General features: G+C 52.5%; 1 protein-coding gene across 19 annotated transcripts in view; it reads left to right on the plus strand.

The window, feature by feature from the left end:
• UNC93A (unc-93 homolog A (C. elegans)) overlaps positions 1,235 to 25,355 on the plus strand; it is a 49,355-nt gene continuing 25,234 nt past the window's right edge. For 2 of the 19 annotated variants that reach the window (XR_002342194.1, XM_021085979.1), the window contains exons 1-5: positions 17,979 to 18,530; positions 18,956 to 19,029; positions 19,674 to 19,726; positions 20,106 to 20,235; positions 25,024 to 25,200. Coding sequence is in view for 17 of the 19 variants with exons in the window: in XM_021085979.1 (XP_020941638.1) it covers positions 18,492 to 18,530; positions 18,956 to 19,029; positions 19,674 to 19,726; positions 20,106 to 20,235; positions 25,024 to 25,200 (473 nt within the window). In the remaining 2 variants the exon portion in view is untranslated. The other 17 variants (XM_021085956.1, XM_021085961.1, XR_002342193.1 and 14 more) reach the window with 16 other exon arrangements.

Below are 25,355 nucleotides of genomic sequence, written 5' to 3' on the forward strand. Positions count from 1 at the left end.
AAAAAAAAAAAGAGGAGTAAAGAGTAAATGTTTCATTTAAAAGAGTAACTCCCACTTGGTTTTCAGAATTTTTTCCCAAGTCTTCTATGTCTTAGAAAACAACCAGCTTCAAATAATTAGTATTCCAAAGAGACATGTTTTAGGGCGGCTTATCCTGCTCCCTCCACCAGCTTCACGACCACAGCACCCTGAACACTGTCTTCAGAGAAGGCGGCAGGCATCGCCATGTCTAAATAAAACGTCACCGTCCCTGAGGTTTCTCTGCAAAGGGCTTCGAGTGTTTCACCAGGCCTGTGGGGAGTTTTGGGCCTTCGGGTTCCTGCTGTTTAAAATGACAACTGTCAATTCAACAGAAAAAGAACTGTTGATATAATCTGGTCTTTAAGAGATTCAGAGAAGCCTGGGGCAGGCTGAGACAGGACGCCTTGAGCAACCTCCCTTGTGGAGACACAGCTGGGCTCACAGGGTGGGGGGTTGGTGGGGGTAGGACAGGGCAGGAGCCTGAGGCCAGGGCCCCTGGTCACCTACCCAGGCTCAGCTTTTCTGCAGCAGGCGGATGGGCCTGGTTGGTGGGCCCTCCTGCGCCCAGGGGAGTCTGGAGCCTGGAGTCAGAGCTGGACCTAGCGAGGTACCGGGGAACAAATTTTTCACCCCAAAGCGTGTCTCTTTGCAATCACGATGCGTTTAGGCATGTCATTTTTAAGAAACAGAAGACTCAAGAAGTCTTTCTTTTTACCTGACTGTTTAGCTGCCTGAAGAATGTAGAGAAAGGGCCAGTAAGAGAATTGTCACCGCAGGAAACTACAGGAGGAACCAGGAGTGTGACAGCGGGGAACCTGCGGAGTCTGTGAAAATTCCTCTCCGTCTCTGCCTGGCTCAGCAAAGTGTATTTACCCAAAGTGGCTTTTCTGCCTCCGTGTGAATGGCCTTAGTCTCCTTGGAGTTCCCGAAGCCCCAGCATCCTCTTCTGTCTTCAGCTGAAATGGAATTTACGGTGAGAGTTTTGGCCTTTGGGGTGAGTCGCTCCGTTTCCCTGGGTCTCTCCCACGCAGGTACGTGATTCAACTTCTGTGTGATCGGCTCCTGTTGAGTCTGCCAGTTTAATCCGCAGATTGGCCAGAAGAACCAAAAAGGGTAAAGGACACTTTCTCCCTCCCAGCGGTCGGCGTAGGCGGCGGGGTTCAACTTTACTGGCTGGACACGACTTGCCCCAAGGCTGCTGCCACCGCAGCACCTGGGACGGCGGCCAAAGGGAGCAGAAGGTAAGAATCTCACCTGTCCGTCTGTCTCCCGGGTTGACGCTCCACCTGCTTGCAGGGTCTGTTGGCAACAGAGGGTGAGTGCCCTTTCTCTCTTTCTAAGATTTTGTTCGCAGGAAAAAAAAATGCTTGTGCTGGTTTCCCGGCTCGGCCACACTGGGGACGTTTGATGTGTTACTCTCCACAGCGGGGATGCTTTTCCTCCCCAGAGGTGGTCCCTGTTGCGCCTCGTCCCTTCTTCTGAGCTTTTGTCCTAAGAAGGCAAAGCGTTGTCTGATGAGTCTCACTCTGGCCTTGCTCTGTGTCCTGAGCGGTCAGGGAGCACAGAGCAGAGCAGTGGCAGGGTCCCCCCAGAAGGACCCGAGCAGAGGAAGCGCGTTGCTGATCGGCTCCAGCGCACACCCTCGCTGGCTCTTGGCGGTCGGCTGCCCTTAGCTTTTGGTTTCTAAACCTGGAGGCATCTGGGGCCTCGGCGGCGGTGGGGTGTGATTTGCTTGGGGGGCTGCGAAACCGCTGGAACCACCGGCCCGATGGCTTTCCTGCTGAATTCAGTTTACCGGGCCCCTGGCTGGGAAAGCATTGGGTGCCAGCACCCATCTCTCGGTTACCGTCAGGCTCGAGTCGTTCTTGTCTCATCACGAAGCTCATGGGTCATGATCTCGTGTCCGTGGAAGAACGGTGCTGAGTGCCCAGCTGGCTTCTGTCTCTCTAAGCACCGGGAGGCCTCTGATGCAGAGCCGCTGGCTGGGGACTCGGTGTTTGAGACCTTGGGGAGAACACAGTGCCCGGGGGAGACACAGCGATGGCAGGAGCTAAATGAGTTGGCATCGAATCAATCAAAGCGGGCACCTGGAGAGCATCGAGCTGTTTTCCCCAAGTGGCCCGTTGGTTCGTTTTCTGTACTGGCTGCCGAAGTGGAGGTGCAGCCAGGTACGGAGGCGAAGCCGCTCTGGCCGAGGCTCCTGCTTGTTCAGCTGATAAATGACCTACGGCGCTTCTCTGAGCCGAAGTCAGCGGCGCAGGAGAGCAGAGGGCTCGGCTGTGCGGCTGAGGCCGAGGCGGTCGATGCGGCGATCGTGGCCAGAGTGGGGGCCCGCTGTCCTCCCGTGCGGTGACGGCGAGGAAGATCACCCAGCAAAGTGGCAAAGAGGCGTGAAGGTGTCACTTTGGAGACGAGGGTGGCGACTCGTGGTCTCGGGAGGGTGTCCACCCAGGAGGACGTCTGCTTCCGAGAAAACTCCCCATTCAGGGCTTCTTCTTCTTTCTTTTTCTTTTTCGTCTTTTTAGAACCACGCCTGCAGCATATGGAGGTTCCCAGGCTAGGGCTTGAATCAGAGCTGCAGCTGCCAGTCTACACCACAGCAACTCGTGGCAATGCCAGATCCTTAATCCACGGAGCGAGGCCAGGGATTGAACCCACATCCTCATGGATAGTAGTCGGGTTCGTTTCTGCTGCGCCACAGCAGGACCCCCCCAGTCCGTTGTAACTGCAGGTCTCCAGCGGGGGTGCACTTCCAAGAGCCTGAAGGAGCCCTTTTAACCGAGAGAAGGGGACCCAGGGTTCACGTTCCTGATGTTTGTCTGCCACCTGGGTGATGAGGAGGAGCTGGCGTGGTCCCTCCCTTCCAAGGAGGGTCAAAGGGCAGTCCGCACTGCAGTTCAGGGCACCACCTGCAAGCTACCAGAAACCTGTACTTGTCGGAGGTCTTTTTCTGTGTGTCTTTCTGAAGATGAGGCACTTCTGGAAAAAGTCAGAGTGCAGCATTAACTGTCAACGACAAAAAGAATTTTAGAAAATGCCTAGAGGAGTTCCCTGGTGGCTCAGTGGGTTAAGGATCCTGCTTTGTCACTGCTTTGGCACGGGTTCAGTCCCTGGCCCAGGAACATCCATATGCCATGAGTGTCATCAAAAAAAGTGGCTAGAGATATGATAAGGACTCATTTGATAAGGAAATTTAGTTATTTCTGCGCCATATAACATTTCAGATAATAAGTGGACAATGAGGATATTGACAAATTTCTATGAAGTCCAGTTTCTAAACACCTGTGTTAGGAGTTCCCGTCGTGGCCCAGCAGTAACGATTCCAACTAATACCCATGAGGATGCGGGTTCCATCCCTGGCCTCACTCAGTGGGTTAAAGGATCTGGAATTGCCATGAGAAGTGGTGTAGGCCACAGACGCGGCTCGGATCTGGTTTTGCTGGGGCTGTGGTGTAGGCCAGCAGCTACAGCTCCGATCTGACCCCTAGTCTGGGAACCTCCATACGCCACAGGTGTGGCCCTAAAAATGACCCCCCCCCAAAAAAAACCCTATGTTAGTAAGATAGTTTCATACACACATAAGCTAAGGTTTATCATCAGTTCCTATTTGATGATTCTTCCCACATAGCTTCTCATACCACATAAACCTGATTGAGATAGCATATCTTTCACCAGGGTCTCTGGGAAATCTCAAAGTTAGTTTGAGGTTAAAAAGATGTCATTTAAAATTCGATCTTATCTAAAATATGACACAAATGAACTCATCTACAAAACAGAAACAGACTCATGGACATAGAGAACAGACGAGGCTGCCAAGCAGGAGGGAGAGGCGGTGGGAGGGACGGGGAGTCTGGGGTTAGTAGATGCAAACTATGACGTTTCCACCGGATGGGCGACAAGGCCCTGCTGTACAGCCCAGGCAACCATATCCAGTCTCCTGGGACGGACCCTGACGGAAAAGAATGCAAAAACAGAATGTCCACATATGCATGACTGGGTCACTTGGCTGGCTGTACAGCAGAAATTGGCGCGACACTGCAAATCAACTCTACTCTATAAAAAACAAATAAACCTGATACCGACAGCTGGGGGAAAAAAGAAAGAATTTCATTTGGGGAAGTTGTCAAAGTATCAACAGATTTGAATATTTGATCAAACAGGATCACAGATCATTGTAATGTAATGCTTATCTATTGAAACAAAGTGACAATGTGAGATTTTAAATATGGATGTCTACATGGTTGTGAATAAAATTTTGCTCTTTTAATATTGAGAAGACTGTCATCCCAAGTATTAAAGCCCTGATAAAGACACAAAGCCCAGGAATTTTGATAGAACACAAATCTTGGCGTGCCAGGCAGGTTAGGTTTTACCCAAAAGGTAAAGAGACCCTTTTCACCATCTCTTGCCAGGAGCAGACCAAGTGTCTAAGAAAACTTTGTTCCTATAACAGAGAGAAAGCTAAATGGTAATGTTGCACCAGATTCCACTTGTGTGGTTAGTAGAAGCCCGCCTGTGATTGGAAGGCGGAACCTCCAAGGGTATCTGAAGGTCAACACAAGAAACTCGGTCTCCGTGCAGACACTGTGGGGTGCTGGCAAAGGCATGGCCCACATGCTCCCTGTGCCTTCAGTTCAAGGGCGCGGCACTACCAGTGTCCTTCAGTGCCATCTTCACAATGTGAAAAGTACAAAGTGTTTCTGGCAAAACACAGAGGACAAGGCCAAGAAGGGCGACGTGCAGAGAGGGGCTTTCACCTGGTCAGGAAATCGTCAGGGCCAAGTCTGGCCACGGGCCACGGGCCTCAGTTCTACACCCAAAACCACGTTACTCTTTGAGCTTCAGTTTTCTCGCCTAAACAAATGACTTTCGTTTTTTTAATTCATGCTATTGTCACCCCGGAGATACGATATGGTAAGTGTATCCAGAACCTCCCCTTAGTTCAGTATCTCCGCAAACTATTAGTTGTTTGTGGGCAAGTTTCTTAAGAGCTTTGTGTTAGTCTGGTTCGCTAGAGAAACAGAAGCAACAGGACTTTAGGAGATGCACGTAAAATAGGGAATCGACTCCCACACGGAATGATGGAAGCTGCCATCTACAAGTTAAGACCCAGGAGGGCTGATGGGATTGTTCTACTCCAAGTCTGAAAGCAAGAGAAGACCGACTGTCCCACCTTGAAAACAATTGAGCAGAGAGCAAATTCGTCCTTGCTCAGCCTTTTGGGGCCATGCAGGCCTTCACCTGATTGGACAAGGCCCACCCTCACGGGGAAGGACCATCTGCTTTACTCCGTCTCCTGGTCAAAGGTTCACCTCATGTGGAAACACCCTCAGAGATCCATCCAGGATAATACCCAACCAGGTAGCTGGGCACCTGTGGTCCAGTCCAATGGAGACACGAGATCAACGGCCATAATCTTTAAGCTTTATCTCTTCATCTGTAACATAGGAATAGTATCAGTACTGTCTCAGAAGCGTATGAGCATTAAACAGATCAAAGTACACAGAGGTTCCACTACAGAGACTGCCATGTCCTAAATACTCAGTGAGAGGACAGAGCCAAGGTCAATGAAAACTTCCATTACAGGAGTTCCCACTGTGGCTCAGCAGTAATGAATCTGACTAGCATCCATGAGGATGCAGGTTCCATCCCTGGCCTCACTCACTGGGTTAAGGATCCGGCATTGCCATGAGCTGTGGTGTAGGTTTCAGATGCGGCTTGAATGTGGCTTTGCTGTGGCTGTGGCTACAGCTCTTATTTGACCCCTAGCCTAGGAACCTCCATATACCGCGGGTATGGCCCTAAAAAAAAAAAAAAAAAAGAAAGAAAAAGAAAGAAAAGAACAATTCCATTATAGTTCAATGAACAAAAAACAGATCTACTATCTTAACAAATACTCTAGGAGAACAGAACACCTGGTACCTGCTCTGGCTGGAAGAACCAGCGAGGAATTTCAGGGGAGGTGACTTTTCTGCCAGGACTTAAATTATAAATAAACGTTGGCCCGGCAAAGAGAGATGGTGGGAAGGCAAACAGGCAGGTACTCAATAAAGAGAGAGGTGAGGGAGCCTGTTCCGGGCGTTTGGGCTTCACAAAGGGCAGGGCAGGGAAAAGAGAACAGCATAGAGAAGAAACAATACCATCTTACGGCCTCTGGCAGGGGCCCTGGAAATTAGGCTCACAAAAGCCAGATTAACAAGAGCCAGATGTCCAAAGTCTAGTGGGCCTGCTGGACTTACACCTGGGGGTGCCTGGAGCTGAGCAGCTCAGCAGGGTGCTTGAACTTGGGGTCTCTATGCCCAGCTCTATAGGGACAGGGCTGGGGAGGACGGGCACTTAGGAAAAGGCAGATGGCTTTTTGGAAGAATAATGGGTACTTAGAAGAATAAATCAGAGAGAGGATGTTTATAACAAAATCTTCTGCATATGGCGCTTAATTCTCCAAGAAGATGAAGGTTGCTCCTGGGAAGGGGATTAATGGCCATTGAGTTCTCCTACATTTTGGGGGAAAACTCTGCTTTCAGGTAGAGAAAAGATTATAGGGGCTTAAATGCCTTCAGCTCAAAAGAATTCTAGTGGCAAAATGGAATTTTGGGGGTGGCATATCCTGTGCCCCTTCAGTAGTTAAAAGGTGAAAGATGAGGCTGAGAAAATAAGAGTCACGTGACAAAGAGATTTATAAACTATGCCCAGAATGTTGAACTTTATCCTATAAACAATGGGAAGCCACTGAAAAAATTTTTTTCTTTCTATTTTTTTTTTTTTTTTTTTTTTTTTTTTTGCTTTTTAGGGCCGCACCCGCAGCATATGGAGGTTCCCAGGCGAGGGGTCGAATCAGAGCTACAGCTGCCGGCCTCCACCAGAGCCACAGCCACGCCGGATCCAAGCTGCATCTGCACCCTACACCCCAGGTCACGGCAACGCCGGATCCTTAACCCACGGAGCAAGGCCAGGGATCAAACCCACAACCGCATGGGTCCTAGTCGTATTTGTTTCTGCTGCACCATGATGGGAACTCCTGAAAATTTCTTAACGACATTTGTCCTTTGGAAGCGATCGCTGGAATTCAGTCTTCTGCTCTTTCTATTTCATGGGCCAGAATCTTTTCTGAGCAATCACGAAAGCTCCACCTTCAGCTCTTCGCTCTGCTACTTATTTTCTCCTCCAGAATCTTGTCCACCCCATTTATTCAGGTCCTCCTAACCCCAGTTTCAAACTGATAACCGATCGTTGATTTTACGTTAAGGCCAGCTGCCAAGAAAGTAAAGTCGTCAGAAAACACGAGCCGACGTCAACAGAGAAGGGACAGGTATGGAGAAAACATGAAAAGACAGTTCCTCTGAAAGAGGAAACCAACCCAAGGGTAAAAGATAAACTGCAGCCACTTCACAGAGCTGGACGTAAACTGGAGACTCTTGCATTAAGACAGGATTGTTTTTGTTTGTTTCTCCTTTTAGGGACGCACCCATGGCATGTGGAGGTTCCCAGGCTAGGGGTTGAATCGGAGCTGTGGCTGCCCACCTACACCACAGCCCCAGCAACGTCAGATCTGAGCCACATCTGCAACCTACACCACAGCTCACAGCCATGCTGGATCCTTAACCCACTGAGCGAGGCCAGGGATTGAACCCACATCCTCATGGATACATTGGGTTTGTTAACCACTGAGCCACGACAGGAACTCCCCAAGCCAGGATTCTTAAGCAGGGTAAGATAGCTGCAGACTGGCAGTGCCCTCTAGACGCTGAAAAGCTCAAGATATCTCTTGAATTGGAAAACAGACCTGAAGGGCTACCAGACCGCAGTGCAGAGAGAGGATGGGAAGTACATGGAGGAGAGGTTGAGAGACACGAAGACAAGGACGAGGCGTTCCAACACATCTTTAGGAAGAGATTCGAAAGAAAAGACCAGAGTAAAGGAAAGAAACAAAATTATGCCTGAGAATTTTCCATAACTAATGAGTGGTAGGAAGTCACAGATCCAGGTAGTAAAACATACATGAAGCAGGATTAAGCGAGGTGCACCTGGCGACCTCTCAGTGAAAAGACAGAAAGGAAGGAACCAGAGGAAGGTCTTAAGAGCATCCAGAGAGAAAACACACGTCACCTACAGGTGAATGTGAACTTCTGAGCAAAGGAATCTGGAAAATCTTCAAAATTCTGAGACAAAAACAGCTGCTGCCCTGGAATGATATGCCCAGAATTAACTCTCTTTCCAAAATGACATTTAAGATGACAAAAAAACAGACAAAAACCTGGGAAGTTTTACCACCAAGAATTCACTACAGGAAAATCTGTAGAATAAGCTTCAAAAAAGGGAAAGTTATCCAGTAGAAAGTTCTGACGCATAAGATGGAATCATGAGTCCAGATACTGTTGAGCATAGAGGGAAATATATACTAATATTTTCAGTAGAAAATAATGCAGTTTAATTTGTAAGATTAAATTAAAAAGCGTATAAATTGGGAAGGATGTTCTTTAATTCTTATTGTTAAAACGGAAGGGTTAAGACACTAACTAAGGTTAGTACCTCTGTGTAGTTAAAGGTCCAGAATCATCGTTAAAAGGGTAGAAATAGGAGTTTCCGTCCTGGCTCAAAGGTGAACAAACCCGATTAGTATCCGTGAGGACAGGAGCTTGATCCCTGGCCTCGCTCAGTGGGTTAAGGATCCGGTGTTGCCGTGAGCTGTGGGGTAGGTTGCAGACGCGGCTCGGATCCCTTGTGACTGCGGCTGTGGTGTAGGCTGGCCTCTGTAGCTCCGATCAGCCCCCTAGCTTGGGAACCTCCACATGCTGCAGGTGTGGCCCTGAAAAGACAAAAGACAAAAAAAAAAAAAAAAAAAAAAAAAGCAGAAATAGAGTGTTTAACACCTAAAATATCGAGAGAGGAAATGGAGCAAGAAAAGAGGTATTTCGGAGTTCCCGTCGTGGCTCAGTGGTTAGCGAATCTGACTAGGAACCATGAGGTTGCGGGTTCGATTCCTGGCCTCACTCAGTTGGTTAAGGATCCATTGTTGCTGTGAGCTGAGGTGTAGGCCGGAAGCTGTGGCTCCGATTGGACCCCTAGCCTGGGAACCTCCATATGCCGCGGGTGAGGCCCTAGAAAAGACAAAAAGACAAAAAAAAAAAAGTATTTCATTAAAAAAAGAAAGAAAGAAACGATGAAAACTTTTAAGGAACCCCATCCATCACCCTTCCATTTGGGACCCATTGCTGCGGCTGGCGATGGAGCTTGTGGGGGAGGGTATGAGGCAGGGGCGGTGGGGGGGGGCACAAGGCTGTCGTCTGCCGGGCTGAGCAGAGGGTGAGAAGGGGAACCGATTCCAGAGCCACTGAGGGTGAGATTCCGTGGGGCTTCCTGACGGACCAAGGGGGTGGCAGGGTAGGAGCAATCTTTTAAAAAATGCAGTCTTCACCTCTGGTGGTCATGGGAGCTGAGGAAGTCCAAGCTCTACTCCAGGGGGGACGGGTCCTGCTACTTTCAGGTCTCTGGGGACCCCGCCTTCTCCTCACGCTCTCCCCAGCCTCCCCGACCAGCCAGCCGCGTTACTCTGCTTTGCTTGGGGAGCCCTGAGCTCTCTCATCTGCTTCTCTGTTCCTTCCTCCAGGGAACTCACCCCTTAGGTTTTGGCACAAGCCGCTCTCTGAAGCCCTCCTCCGTCTAGACCACAGTCCCATCCCTTTAGCTGTCACAAGAGCACCTCTGCGTCACAAGCCTTTTCTTGTCTCTGTGAGTCCCCTTAAATTTGCCCGGATTCCCCCAAATGGGAGGGCCAGGGGTTCAAGGATGCTGGCTGCTCATGGCTTTGTGTGGTTCCTGCCCACCCCGGCTCATCACGGGCACGTAAGGAATACACACTCCTTAAATGAATAGATAAGATCCAGGAAAGCATCTGGGTTGGGAGCTGGGGGGTGAGAAGAAAGATGGAGACAGGACACCAGAGCGTGAGGGATCAGTGTCACCCACCCTGCTCTCGCTCCTGTCACCCTGTTCTCAGAGGAGGTTGAATAAACACAGCATTAACTGATCACACAGGGGTTTGGGTCTGTTTTGGCCTCGCCCATGATACACAGAGGTTCCCAGGGCACAGTAATGACAACGCCGGAACTTAACCCGCTCAGCCACATGGGAACTCCTGAACACGCAGGTGTAAAAAGCAGGCTGTTGGAGACGACTTGGGAAAACACGATTTTGCTTGTGTTGCCCACGCGCGCACTTTCCCGGGGAGGGCCCTGGTCCCGGGCCAGGTGCAGACCTCGTCTGGGTCCAGAGGGTGACGGGTGAGCTTGGGCGTGTGGCCGATTCTCGGCTGCTTAAGACCATTCGGGAGAGCTGCCTGCCACACCGTCCCTTGGGTCCCACCCCAGCTCGGAGCCCCGCCCTGGGGACTCTGCCCGCTGGGCTCAGGGTGACCAGCCCAGCCACGGAGGCCGGTCCTGCAGGTGGCTCGCTGTCGGCACAGAACCCTCCCTGTCCTTGTGAGTCATAATCCTGTCCAGTTCTCAGAACACATCGGCAGCTGCTCCCTGCTCACCTGGGCAAGCGTGCACCTCCCTGGCCCGCTCCCACCATGGCTTCTGGCCCTACCTGTGTCCCTGTCACAGAGGGCAGGAAGTGACTCGACTGACTGACTGACCAGCATGAGCAGGTACGTGGCGACCTCCCAGAGGGAGGCAGCTGATACTCTGGACGGACAGCAGCACCCGGAGGGCTGGCCCCCCCAGAGCAGCCCCAAGACTCAGGCCCCCAGGCTGGGGGGGCCGCTTCTCGGGCCACCCCCTCTGCTGCAGAGGGCAGCTCTGGGAGAGGCTGCCGGCCGGACGGCCGTGGGCGGCTGGGTGCCGGCTCCTCAGGGTCCGTTCACACCTCGTGCCTCTTTCCAGCTGCCCATGGACAGCCCAGGCCTTCAGGACTGGCCCGTGTAGATGGGCAGCAGCGAGTCAAGGACCACAAGCATCACAGGACAGCGGTGGGGGCGCTGCCCAGCGGCGGGGAGGAGGAGGCCTGGCTCCCTCGGGAGCACAGAAGGGTGCTCCCTGCGCTCGGCTGCAGGTTCTCCTCCCTGCAGGGGCGAGGGCATCCGGAGGCCAAGGGGTTAAGGCTGGGAATAAGAGGCCTAAAGGAAGTCAGGGTTTTGGTTTAGTTTTCAGAGTTCTTTGGAACAAAACTTCTTCATGAATGTATATTTTCCTTTAAAATCTTTATTTTTTGTAATTTAGATGCTCTTTCCAAAAACGTGGAAATAGTATATACCCAGGCATCAGATAGAAAGCGTGCATGTACCCCTTCCTCCCACAGTTCTGTTTCCAGAGGCGGCTTGGATGTGAGTCCACTCACGTGCTCGCTGTATGCGGGTGTGGGTGTGCGTGTGCACACGTGTATATAAATACACGCCTTCTTACACGCACACACACATAGAGGGGATGATTATTTTTAGTTGAAATGATTTCCTACCTATTTTCTCTGGCCATGCCCACGGCATGCAGAAGTTCCCGGGCCAGGGAGCGAACCCGAGCCACTACAGTGGCAACGCCAGGCCCTCGACCCCTAGGCCACCAGGGAACTCCCGATTTCCTACCGTTTCTGTTCAAAGCCCAAGCCTTTGTTTTCAATGGAGGTCTTTACAGACTGTTCTCAATCCATCACACAAAGCCCTCTCCCAGTCTCTCTGTCCCTCCCGTCTTGCCAGGAAATCTTTTCGAGGCCAGTAGTTCCTGGATCAGCAGCTGCCAGGGCACCTGCCATGTACAAACAGGTTGTGCCACTTGCTAAAGCAAAAATAAGTGTTACAAAATGATTCCCAACATACTATTGCACAGAGTCACTTCCTTTCAACCAAAACAAACTGGGGAACAGCCCAGCGGCCCCACCCTCTCCCAGATTAAAGAAGCCATGAGAATCAGGAGGCTACAGAACTAGGGGAAATTGACAGAGGATGGCATTGTTAGCTGAGGGACAAAAAACTCAGACTTTATGGACGTTTGTGTGTGGTGGGAACAAAGCACAAAGTTATCTTTGGAGATTTACCAACATAATGTCACATCACTGTGGCTGGCCTCTGTACAGACAAAACGAGTGATTGAAAACTACCTAGAAAACCCCGCACAAGCATACCTGTGCCCCTGCGAACACATCGTGGGCCATGTGCCTTTGGTCCTCAGGGGCTCGGGGATCCAGACTTTGTCCCCTGCCTCCTTAGCGACTCAGCACTGTGCCGGCCTCGGCTGAGCTGCCAGCTCTGACCTGCCAGCTCCCCGAGACGTCTGAGCTGCAGAACCCCCACTTTCAGTTTCCATGGAGAGAAATCCATCTGGGTTTGCAACTGTGTTGCTGAGCGGCTGTATCAGTGGCTGGGGGTATCCTGCCGCCTCTCCGGAGGGGTGGGGGTGGAACGGAATAGGACCACCTGCCGGGCTTCCGGCCTATCACCTGCTTTGTGGGGGCAAGACACCTCCCCCCGGAACCTTGCTCCTTTTCTCCGTCTGTTTAGTTGTCTGTTTCCTGTTCCTCCGCGAGAGAAGGGGGGGCCCTGGCCATCCTATGGGGTGGGGGCCCAGAGCCTGGGGGGGCACCGGCAAAGGGTGGGCACCCAGCAGCCCGCATGGAAGGATGGGGGGAGGCGGTTCCGTATCTAAGGCAGCGGAGGGCCCGCGGGGAAGGGAGTGGGTCACGCCTTTGGGAAGGAAAGGCGTGTATCCGTGTGTGTGTGTGTGGTGTGTGTGTGTGGTGTGTGTGTGTGTGTGTGTGTGTGTGTGTGTACACGCCCACCTCCGTTGCACCCTGGAGCTCCCAGCATCCCTCTGGATTCCGAAGCGGAGGGTGAAGGCTCTCCTGGTTCATTGGACGTTGCGAGGTCGCTGGGGGCGTGAAAGGCCATCAGAGGGTGACCCTGGCCTGCAGCCTCCCCCGCTCGGGGTCAACGTGAGGGCGGGGGCCCTGCAGCTTCCCCTGGAAGATTCCGGCTGCAGCGTCAGGCCACTCCGCTGTCCCAGGTGGAAATGGGAGCCAGGGACCCCGAGGCTAAAGACACCCGGACCCTGAGGGGGCTGGGGGCTGATCCGATCGGATCTGATCCACGAGTGCAGGGAGGGCAGTATGGGGACCCTTTCAGGTCTTTTCCTGGCCTCCTTTCAGCTGAGTTTCCCTGAGCAGGGCCTCTGCTCTCTGCTAAGTGAGGGGCACGTGCTAAAGGACCCCTATTGCATGAGGGTTGGACCAGGAGAACCCCCACCCAGCTCCAGGCGGGGCCGGAGCACTTGCTGAGAAAACACATTCTCAAGTCAGAGTTATGCTAACACAAATTGCTTTTCCTTTTCCTTTGTTTCCTAAAAACAAAGCCCTGAGTACACTTATTTCCAAACTGCAAAAATGCACAACTTAGGCAATAATTTGTTCCATGCCCTATGTATACATTTTTCATCTTCATGTAAGTGGAAGTATAACTAATGAATAGGACAAATTTGAATTTTTTTGGTGCTGCTTTTATTAGCAGAGATGTCAGTTTTAAATGTCAAGAAAGTTGATATTAATTTTCTTACGCAAGTAGTTTCCTTTAAAGAGCAAGCCATTGATTAGACGTCCCTTAAATTAAGAGCAGTTTTTATCTTCCTAGCAGGAAGTTTGCTGATTTAAACTGCCTTCTGCAGCACACGCAAAACCCCGGGTGGTTTTTGAACTTGGGTTGTGGAACAGTGCCCCCTAGTGGTGGTAAAATCACACCCGATGTCAACACTCCCTCATTTCTCTAGAACATTCTGTCACTTTAATATCCAATAAGTGATCCTGAGAATTCAGGCAGATCTGTAAAATTGCTTTTTTTTTTTTCTCAAAGCGATACTGTATTGGTGTTAATTTTTTTAATATACATTTTTAGAGCCACACCCACAGCATACGGAAGTTCCCAGGCTAGCGGTCGGATTGGAGCTGTAGCTGCTGGCCACACCTCAGCCACAGCAACTCGGGATCCGAGCCGCATCTGCGACCTACACCACAGCCACAGCAACGCCGGATCCTTGACCCAGTGAGCGAAGCCAGGGATCGAACCTGCCTCCTCATGGATGCTGGTCGGATTCGTTTCCACTGAGCCACGGCGGGAAGTCCGATGTTACTTTTAAGGCCTGAAATGATCTCTAGCCGTGTGAGGTTTGCCCTGACCCAAGGGACACGTCGCCGATGGCGCTGAACCGGCTGAAAGGTGGAGACAGCGTCTGGGTTCCGGCAAAGCGCGGGGCTCTTCCCGCCCCAGCCACGCGTCTGGGGACCGTGAGTTGGTGGGACGCTCTTCTGACTCTGGCCCCTTTGACCCTGAGGAGAGTGTCGCACTGGCCGTCCTTGTCACGGTGACCACTTGGGAGCCCTCCTTGGGGGTGTTTCTTCCAGGGAGTATTTGGGGAGAGTGATGCCACCGAGATGGTGACAGAGGTCGTTCCTGACTTCGCTCCCCTGACAAGGACAGCAACAAACGACCCCCAGCATTGAGAAACCCTTGGACAGTGGCCAAGGCCGAAGCACCCCCAATCCCAGGGACCAAGAGAGACGGAGTGTCCCGGGGAAGAAAGAGGCACAGGCTGAGCACCTTGCCCCACACCCAGGCTGGCACCGCACCACGTGGCGAGACTCTCTGAGCCACCAGCTCCCCCAGTAGGAAAAGAGAACCCAAGGGGCACCCCTCTAGCATTGCAGGTCTTTTTGCGGGGTGCACACCTGCCTGGCCTCATCTGGATCCCCAAACAAGGGGTTCTGAGGGCCTGAGAGTTGGACTTGCCCAGGCACAGGCAAGGAGCTGCTGAGCCACAGCCCCACCAGTCACTGGGCACCATGCCTCCCAGCCGCGTCTGACCAGGAGGGCTGGCAGCGACTCCTGGAAGCTGTGCAACCCAGCTGTGCTCAAGCCAGGAGGCAGGCGGGCAGAGCTGGGTGCCCCTGGAGCAAAGCTGGTATCAAGGGCCATGTGTTCCCATTCTGTGCCCAGGCAGCAGGGGGCAGCTCATAGCAAAGGCTGCGATGGTCCCCCACCTCCTGACTGGAGAGCCTCTTTGGGAAGCTGAGTTTAGCCTGGAGCAGCCCCAGCTGCTCCTGCCCAGCCAGGGAGCTGTGAGCCAGCCCCACTCACTGTGCAGAGGGCCTCTCTGCCCCACCTGGCCAGAAGGGTTGGCAGGGACTCCCAGAAGCTATTTGGCCCACTGACACTTGAGCTGAGAGGCGGGCAGAGCCCAGGGTCTGCAGAGCAAAGCCGGTGACTCTGTTTGATCTGGGAACTTGGGGTACAGGTGGGCTTCGGCTACAAAAACACAGAGCTTTCCTGGCTTTAGAGATGCCACCACCCCTTGTGCCCAGGCGGGTCGTCTAATTCATAGCCCTGTTCATTGCTGGGTGAGTTTTCAGCCCGTCCACCAGGGAGGGAACTCAGAGCACACGGGAGCCACAAAGCCCACTCAACAGCCCCACATACAGTGGGACTTGAACACAGAGGGAAGCCTGTGGCTTTCTTTGCCTGCAGAGCTGAACCCCCTCTCCACCAGAGCCTCAGGCCTGATTTGGGTCCCCAAACAGCATGCTATACAGACCCTGGGGCCCGTCCTGCCACCCTGCCAGGGAGAGAAGCTAATTCATGGCCCCACCGACCAATGAATATAGCATCCAGTTCTGGCCAGGGAGTCCGGGCCCCTGCAGCACCCCCTCTGCAGCCTCACTCGGGGAGAAAATGAAGTCAGCCGGCCCAGCCATTGCTCGCAGCCAGTGACACCCCTCAGTCCCCATCCTCTGAGCTTGAACAACTGCCATGTCCAAAAAGAGACGGCAGTCGCAGGTCTTCCCCACTCAAGGACATCGCCGGAAGGCACACCCAGAAACTCAGGCTGAGCTGACCGGTGAGGACGGTCTCTGCCAAAGCAGAGCTGGGAAGTCCGCAAGAGGGTCCTTAATATTCAAAGGTGCAGACGTGGACATGAGGAAGCAGGGGTCCTGGAAAATCAGGCACATCTGATACCACCAAAGAAAACTAACAAAGTTCCAATGGCATTTTTTACAGAAGTAGTGGAAAAACACTCGTAAAATTCATAAGGAACCACAAAAGACCCTGAATAGACAGAGAAATCCTAAGAAAAGAGAATAAAGCAGAGAGAACAAACTTCCTGGTTTCAGCCTATACTGTAAAGCTATAGTAATGAAAACGGTATGGCACTAGCATTCGAAACAGGCAGCTAGACCAACGGAACAGAGTCGAGAAGCCAGAAAGAAACCTAATCACACACAGTGACCTAATATTTGATGCAGGAACAGAGACTACTCCACAGATGAAGCTGTGCAAAAGAACAAAGCAGGGACCATATCTTACACGGCTCCCAGAACTGAAGGCAAAATGGATCAAAAACTTCCATGTAAGAGCTGCACCTACAGTTCTCCTAAAGGAAAACCTAGGAAAATTCTCCTGGGTATGGGTCTCAGCAATGACTTTCTGGATATGACACCTAAAGCACAAGTGAGAAAGTCAGAAATGAACATGAGGGGCTACGCTAAACTCAAAAGCTTCTACGCCACAAAAGAAACCATCAACACAGTGAAAAGGCAACCTACAGAATGGGAAAAACATCTGCAAATGAGACATCGGACAGAGTTAACATGCAACAATGTAAAGAGTTCTTGCAACTCAATAGCAAAAAAAAAGAAAACATTTGGCAGAGGACCTAAACATTTCTCCAGAAAAGGTATGTGAAAGGCCTTACAGGTACATGAAAAGAAGTTCAGCATCGCTAGTTGTTAAGGAAATGCAAATTAAACCCACAGTGAGGTGTTACCTCACGCCTGTTAGAATGGCCATCATCAGAAAGACGAGGGAGGAGTTCCCTTATGGTCAGAGGGTTAAGAGTCTGACATTGTCACTGCTGTGGTGCGGGTTCAATCCCTGGTCCAGGAGCTTCGCATGCCACAGGTGCTGGCAAAAAAAAAAAAAAAAAAAAAGCAAGGGCTAAGAGACGCTGGTGAGAGGCTGGAGGAAAGGAGCTCTTCATGGCAGTCAGTGGTTCCAAAAGCTGGTGGAACCAGCACGGCAAACAGTATGGGGACATCTCAAAAAATCACAAATAGAACCACCATTAGGTCCATCAATTTCACTTCCAAGACTATATCCCAGGGAAACAAAAACACTAACTTGAAAAGACACCTGCAGCCCCATGTACCTGCAGCATTATTTGCAGGAGCCAAGACGCGGAAGCAGCCTAAGTGCTGATGCAGGGATAGAGCTGTCCTATGAAACCGGGGGTCACTCAGCCATATCAAAAGAAGAAACCCGCCTACACTGCGGCAACATGGATGGACCGTGAGGGCGTGATGCGAAGTGAAGTCAGACAGAGCAAGAGAATTACCGTATGCGCTCACTCCCATGTGGGAGTTGTCCTAAAAATGAGAAAATGAACTCATAGAAAAAGAGACCAGACTTGTGGTTCCCAGGGGCGGGGGAGGGGAGGACTGTCAGAAGATGGTCTAAGGGTTAGACTTCCGTTTGCAAGCAAAGCACTCGTGATACGATGACAACTTGGTGACTGGTAGTGAAACTGCTGTGTAATATAAGGGCCGTCAGTAAGAGAGTGAGTTCTGAGAGTTCTCGCCACAAAGAGACAGGTGTTTTTCCCTGCTTTCTTTTCTTTTTATTGTGCCTGTATGTGAAGATGGATATTAGCTGAATCTCTTGTGGTGATCATTTCACAAAATACATATAAATCAAAACAGGCCAATTATTTCTCACTCACACCGGAGAAGGAAAAAGAAAGTCTGTCCTGCTAGAGACCAAGGTTGATTGTAAAATACCTGTCCACTTAAAAAATCCCTCTTAAGATAGGCGTTCCTGACGTGGGTCAGCGGAAACGAATCTGACAAGCATCCATGAGGACGCAGGTTCGATCCCTGGCCTCGCTCAGTGGGTTAAGGATCTGGCGTTGCTGTGTCTCTGGGCTAGGCCAGTGGCTATGGCTCCAATTTGACCCCTGGCCTGGGAACTTCCATGTGCCATGGTTGCAGCTCTAAAAAGACAAAGAAAATCCCTCTTAAGACAGATAAAGGGGAGAAATCAAGAGGGAGACAGAAAAAGAAAACATGATTAAAACAATTATTTCAGTGGGGAATTCCCAATTAGAATAAGCACAACGAGCAGAACGGCTGTGGAAGAGCCTGGCAAAGACCAGAAAGAGACCTCCTCTCGTGTCTCTGTGCAAGCCTGGAGCTCCTCAGGGGATACAGGCTGAGGTTGAAAGGGCTGGCGGATCAGCAGCTACGGGGAGTCGCTTCCGGGAGCCCGTCAGAAAATCCAGAAGATTGTCCTGCTCCCTCTGAACAGTGAGTAGCCGAAGAAAAACCGCAGGAAGTTCTTCTGATATCAAAATAGAAGTCATTTGTGGTTAAAGACAGGTCAGAAGTGATGTAAGCTCAATCAGAAGACAGATAATTGGTGGAAGATACTACGAGAAAAAGTATGTATGTGGGTGACTCGGTCACTATGCTGCATAGCAGAAATGGTAAATCAACTCTACTTTTATAAAAAAAAAGTTAGATAATTAACAACGAGATTAGTGGGAAAAGTCCATGTTGTGCTCGAGCTTACATTTCTTTAAATATTGTCCCCACTGGTATTTTCACTGAGAGTTAAAATGTCACCTTAGCCAGTTACAAGTTACTTGTGATTCGCTGGGTCCGGGCTGGTCCGAGTTACTAGCTTCTCGAACGGGAGCAGCCCTCCTTTCTCAGGAGGAAACTGAGGTGTCATCCCTCCGAGCTCGTTGCGCTAAGAGTCAGAGGGGTGGGCGTAGAACCCGCAGAACTGCGTTCCCATGGCTCTCGTCCTTTTGCCCGACCGCGTGGCCCGCGCGTCTCTGCAGGTGTGATCAGTGGTGCTTGGTCGATACCTAAAGCTCTCATGGTCTCTGAACTGTTATTTTCTTAGGAAGGGCAAGAATATCACGCTGTTCAAGGGGTACGGCTGGCGTCCCTGAGCTCTGTCGCCTCCCCGTGTAACAGGTACCGACACTGTAAGGTTTGCCTTATGGATCCAAACTAGATAAAAATAACAAGACTTTGGAAATAATCCTTAAACCTCGAGTTTTACTAACAATGAATAAAACAACTGAATTGGAAAGACAAATCATTTTGCTTCTCCTTGGCTGTGAGAGGTGGCGTAAGGCTCTAGATTCGTCCTGCCCAATATGATAACCACTGGCCACGTGGAGCTATTTAAATTTCGAATGTGTTTAATGAAAATTACATGCAAGTATGAATTCGGTTCTTCAGCTGCACTAGACGCTTTTCAAGTGCCCGGTGGCCACATGTGACCAATGGCTACCCTCCTGCATGGTGTGGAAAGTTCTCTTGGATAGCACTGCTCTGACCCTGGAACCCCACCCCCAAAGCCTTCTGAAGCTGGTTTGCATCTGGTAATGAGTCCACGTTTAATGATAATTATCACGGTGCTGTTGAGACAGCATGTCAAAGTGTTTTGCAAATTATGAAGTGTTACATGTATTTTTTTTAATGATTGCAGAGCTGCGAAATTGCATAATTTGAGACACTAATACTTTGGCCCTTGGAGCTTAGAAACATGTTAACTGTTTTTCAGAAGTTAGACAATATATCTTGAGGCTGACTTTTATCTTTTGTTCTTTAAGATCGAGGTACATTCCTCCTTCTGCACCACTGACAATTTCTCTTAATGAGGAAGGTACCATTTATATGTATATGTAATGATATATACTTGTGATACCATATAAAATGTATAATTATGTTATATAAGTAATTAGATCCTATTTTGTGTATATATATCTATAATATGAAAATCATCACTCTTCTGTAAGGACCCATCTGCTAGAAATCAATAGAAGAAAATTCCAGCACATGCAAGCTGATAAGAGTCCTGATTTTTGCCCGGGTGGAAAGTGATTACTGTGGGTTCCCAAGAAAGTGAATGAATAACACCGGCCCTGGTGCCCTGTGGTGTCAGTGACTGTCTCAGTGACTCACGCCCTTGAACTCAGACTCTAAGACAGAGCGTGACTTGTGGGTACAGACTGCTTTTCCTGTGCCCGGTTGGTTTCTTTCAGAGACCCGCGAACCTCCTGATGCTGGAGGCTTCTCATCAGCCCAATGGAGAGAAGCCTGCGGAACGTTCTCGTGGTTTCCTTGGGGTTCCTGCTCCTCTTCACGGCCTACGGAGGGCTGCAGAATCTGCAGGTGGGTGTGTGCAAGCGTCCTGGCATCTTACCTTCTGAACGTCCCTGGGGCTCCAGGAATTCCCGTGGTCACACACAACGAGGACGTGGGGGTTCTGGTTATCCCAGGCACCCTCCGAAAATCCTCTAAAAGGAGCAGTGGTTTGACCCGCATTCCTATGGGGGCAGCGCTCACGCCCAGTCCAGTGGGGTTGCACAACTGTGCATTTGACCCTTGAACAGGATCCGGGCTTTGGTTGGCAACTGGATAAGATCCACTTTGCCTTTGTGTGGGTTAAAGGGGACACAAGATGAATTATTGTGAATTTGTGGTCGGGAGCACAATTCTTGGGAGGTCCCAAGAGCCTGCTGTGAGCACTGATTTAACTTGGACGAGGCGGCCTCTGTGTGGTCTGATCCCCTGGGGGGTTTGTTCTCCGGGTGTCTCTAAAAGGCGTGGCCATGCGTGCCCAGAAGAGGATTTGCAAGCCCTTCCTGGGTGGTTCTAGTCTAAGGCTGAGCTCTAACTGGAGGAGATGCTCCAGGAACCCCTAGGGCTCTTCGGAGGTCCCCGGCGCCTTCTTCACCCAGCCTTGTGCTCTGTGGCCTGGGGTTGCATTGTTAAAGCTTCTGACATCACGTTAGTGTGGTCCTGCAAAGTCTGTCGGTCAGGGACAAGAGGTAGGCACCTACTGTGTGCCCGGCACTGACCCAGAAACGCACAGCAGGAGTCACACCATCGTCCTCATCCTCACGTCAAACTCCTGGGACCTGCAGGCTGCGAGGAGGATCGCATGCAACCCCGAATTCGTTTTTCTTTCTTTTTTCCTCGGCCTGCAGTAGCTTGAGGTAGGATCCCAGGTCCCAGACCGGGGATCGAACCCGGGCTGCAGGGGGGACGCACCAAGTCCTAACCACTAGGCCACCAGGGAACTCCCTCTGCCCTGAGCCCTAAGTACATGCTTCCTCAGTGGCCCCTACTCGGCCTTTTTTCCAACTAAGCTCACAGAGAATGACATTAGAGCCCCTGGCGATTCTCAAGATCAAGCTGAAGAGGAGGCACCGTCTCCTTTCTTGCCAGGATAGTCCGTGACTTTTGCAGACGATGCCCCGAACTGCGCGATGTTGTAAAAAGCTAACACACATGAAACGCCTGCTTTGATCCGTGGCGTTGCGTTTGTGTCGAATGAAAGATGTGCCTTCTGGAAGGAGGACGAGGGGAGAGCATGGACCCACCGGTGACATGGACCCTACAGCAGCCTGCCCCACAGCAGGAGACCTGCTCTCACCAGGCGGGGCAGCTCCCTGGGCTCCGGTGTGACTGTGACACAGGTCAGGGCTCTCAGAAAACAGCTCTTGTGACCTGACAGCTGCTCAGCTGAAAGGCAGCAAATTGGCCTCTGGACTTGGGAGCCGGGATGAGGGATGGTGGGGGGAGGGCCTTAGAAGCTACCAGCAGTCCCTTCTCTCCGGCTGTGACTGGCACAGACAACGTGGGAGCCTCAGTCAGGAAGCACCTGGGGTGGCATCTGTGGGGAGGGCAGTGCAGCTGGGAGCCTGCAGCCCGCGGGCCGCCACGTCTCCCCCGGTCCACCCGGCCTGGGCACCTGCTGTCACCAGTGTGGTCTTCTCTTCCTCAGAAAACCCGAAATGTTAGAGAACCAGACCTCCAGCCCTGCCCCGGAGGAAGCCCGCACCCCCGCGCACCCCTGCTCTGTCCCAGCCCTGATCTGTCACAGTTCCTTGTTCACTGGCTGCCCACCTGGGTTCCTGGTCTCCTGACCAATAGAAGCGGATAAGAGAGGGGGGAGTGAAAACAGGCGACTCCCTGGGGGCGGGGGTGGGGGTGAAGGTAGGGGTGGGTCCAGGGTCAGGTCAGAGGGCGGCTCAGGTGGCCCGCCCTCCCCTTGGGCGGAGGGGGGGGGTGGGGGGGCATGCGCAGACCTGCTTTTCCCCAACATCTTGTTTGGCTCCCGGCTCTTCAGAAGTGGCGGTCAGGTTGTCCGGTTCTTGTGCTTGTCGTGTGTCGGCGTCCAGTTATTTTTAGCCCCATGTGGTTTCTTTGTATTTTGTTGCTCAGGAGACGCTTGTCCAGGTACAAGCTTTGCAGCAGAGGCCCTGGGTCCCGGCCTGTCTCACTTGGATCCAGAGCATGGAAGCGTGTTTGCACTGGGGTACCTGTTTCTATCCGTCAGGACTGGCTTAAGGAAAGCGCCTAATGATAGGGGTGGACGTGCCCTCGGGGCCGACTGGATCCCGGGATGTAGGAGGAGCCTCCCCGTCTCCATCGTCTCCTGCTTTCTCTGGTTGCCTTGTTCTCAGGCCCCAGAGCGGTGGCAAAGGTGCTCGCAGGCCTTTGCAGAATCGCAGGCCTGGTGTGGATTAGGTGGCACGCGGGCCCTGGTCCCTGACCCACCTGCACGCCTCCCCCTGCAGCAGCCACTGTCCGCGCCACAGTTTTAGCTACGATCTCCTGTATATTATTCAGATGGTGACTTGCCTTCTCCTCTTGCCTGTACCCTGGATGCTGGGTCTGAGTGAGGTGCCCTGTGGGCACACGGTGCCAGTGAGTTGGGTGATGCCAGGCCCACACCCACCCCTCCACCACCACAGCTCCCGGCACAGACAGCGCTCTGCGCACAGAGGCACTTGATGGCTATTTGGTGAGTGAAGCCGATGTGTGTTAACATCCTACCCAACCCCCTTCTGGGGCTCCCCACGGGCTTAGCGTTCTGGTCCATCCCCCAGTCCAGAGCCCAGGACTCCTGTGGTCTAGACCGGCAGGCTGTTCAGCTTCATCTCACCAGAAAGGTTTAAGGGCTCTGGCTGAAGAGGCAGAATGTCCCATGAGGCTTCTCCTCTCGGGATGGGGCCTCTGTGAACACATGTCCTAAACATCCCCCACTCACACCTCCGGGCCTGTCCCTGGCCGCCTTCTCACCCCGCAGGCCCCACATGGCCTTCACCCCTTGCAGAAAGTCCCTGAGTGCCCCCCACCCCCCGGGACTCACAGGCCCTCCGCAGTGGCCTGCTTGCTGGTGTCCCTGGCACCTGGGGCTCTGTCCCCATCCGCTGCTGGGCGGCCATTGTCTTTCCCTTCTGTAGCCCCAGAGCCAAGCACAAGCCTCCGCTGGTCGGGCTTGGACGGACTTGCTGAGCCAGCAGAGTGAGCCGCATCCCAGCTGCAGGGCACGGCACGTCTCAGGCGTGTGCTTTGCAGGTTGGCAAAGTACAGGTAGTTGAACACGGTCATTTACATGAAAAAAAAGAGAGACTTTTGCTTTTGAAATGTGGCTCCCGCTTTGGAGATGGAAGGTGTCTTTCTTCCCGTGTTGGCCCGGACCCCGGTGAACGGAGACCTTGACACCTGGCTGCAGGGCTGGGGGCGGAAAAGAAATCCCAGGGCTGAAGCCACTGGCTTCTCATTAACAAACAAAGAGGCAAGCTCTCTAATGCTAGGGACTGCAATGCATAAATACTAAGAAAACAAAAGGCCCCAGCTGAGCCAGCTCTCTCCCTCCACACTCCCGGCAGGCAACTCGTTCTGAGCAGAGATTTCCAGGCAACCCCCACTTCGCAACAGACTATTCCGCTGCCGTCTTCCACCAGAGTTTAGAATTTTCATGGGACTGGCTGTTAGGGCTTTCATTAATCAGTTAATCAATGAACATGATTAAATACCTGTTTGGGGCAAAGGCATTGAGGGAGATTCAGAGGCAGACCGTTCCCCTGCGTTCAAGACCCCTGGAGACCCTAGACGCGCCCTTGCAGACGGGGCCCATGTGGAAAGAGGAGGAGGATGGGCAGAGGTGCAGGTGGCCGCACAGAGGAAGAGGAGAGAAGGTCCTGCCGTGAGGACCCAGCTCCAGGAGACAGGCGAGTGGGGGAAGTCGGGGCTCGGAGCCCCCTGGCCGCAGGTGTGGGATCTTTGGCTACGTGGCGCTGTCTTGCTGGGGGACCGGAGGCATGAAGGTCCTGGCTTTCGGATCGTCTAGACTGGTTGGCTGGGTGTGCGCGATTCGACCTCATGTGTATCTTTCCCACGGGTATTTTAACACCTGTCTCAGCCCTAAAGGAGAGGGGACACTCTTATTTCAGTGTCCGCAGGTGTCGACATGCAGACAATGGTGGTTTTCTGAATTGGGGGCTCTGGCTTTGGCGAGGGAAGAGACGCTGTCCCAGCCATTTTTCTCCTCTGGCATCTGCTCAGTTACCGGGAGCACAGCGGGCCCTCGGTCCTGAGTGACCCAGGGGAGGCTGCACTGGACACGGGCGGAGGAAACAGACATTCGGGAGAGAGGACCCTTCCGAGGGAGCATCTGGTTGCCAAGGGAAACCCTTGCCTTCTCCTCCCCTCTCCCCTTCTCCTCCCCTCCCCTCTTCCTCCCCTCTCCCCCCCCCGCCTCCCCATCCCACCTCCATGCTAGACGTGAACAATGACCAAAACAGGGAAAATGTGTGTTTGTGTTTACATGGTATCAGGCAGGAGCTCCTTGCTCTGCCTGAGGCTCAGCCTGAATCTTCAACTCGAGTCCAAGGAGCCTAGAGCAGAGGGCTGCCTCTTCCAGTGGGACCGGGGAGCAGGCGGCCCCTCTGTCCCAGGCCGGCCCCCCCTGCGGGCTCTGTGCTCCCTCCGAAGCTCCAGAATTGCTGACTCCGCTGTGTAGGATTCCCTGGGGTCCCTCCCCTGCGGTCCCCTCCCCGGCCACTGGCCCAGGAAGCCTGTTGCTGGGGGTCTCGGGACTTGGGGGTGACCCGGGCACCTGGCAGCCGGGCCTCTGACCAGGATGGTTTTGTCCCCACAGAGCAGCCTGTACAGCAAGGAGGGCCTGGGGGTGACGGCGCTCAGCACGCTCTACGGCGGGATGCTGCTCTCCTCCATGTTCCTGCCGCCGCTGCTCATTCAGAAGCTCGGCTGCAAGTGGACCATCGTCCTCTCCATGTGCTGCTACGTGGCCTTCTCCCTGGGCAACTTCCACGCCAGCTGGTACGCCCCGTGAGCTGCCCGCCCCCGCTTTCAGAGGAGCCCTGCTCCCCCAGGCCCCTCTCGGCTTCTGGGGCAGGACAGTGTGGTGACCTTCTCCCCACAGGTCCCACCAAGGCGTCTCTGTCCCTCAGCTGGGCCCCTCATCTCCCGATCCC

The sequence above is a fragment of the Sus scrofa genome, chromosome 1 (assembly GCF_000003025.6).
Source record: "Sus scrofa isolate TJ Tabasco breed Duroc chromosome 1, Sscrofa11.1, whole genome shotgun sequence".
In the NCBI taxonomy this organism is placed as follows: domain Eukaryota; kingdom Metazoa; phylum Chordata; class Mammalia; order Artiodactyla; family Suidae; genus Sus; species Sus scrofa.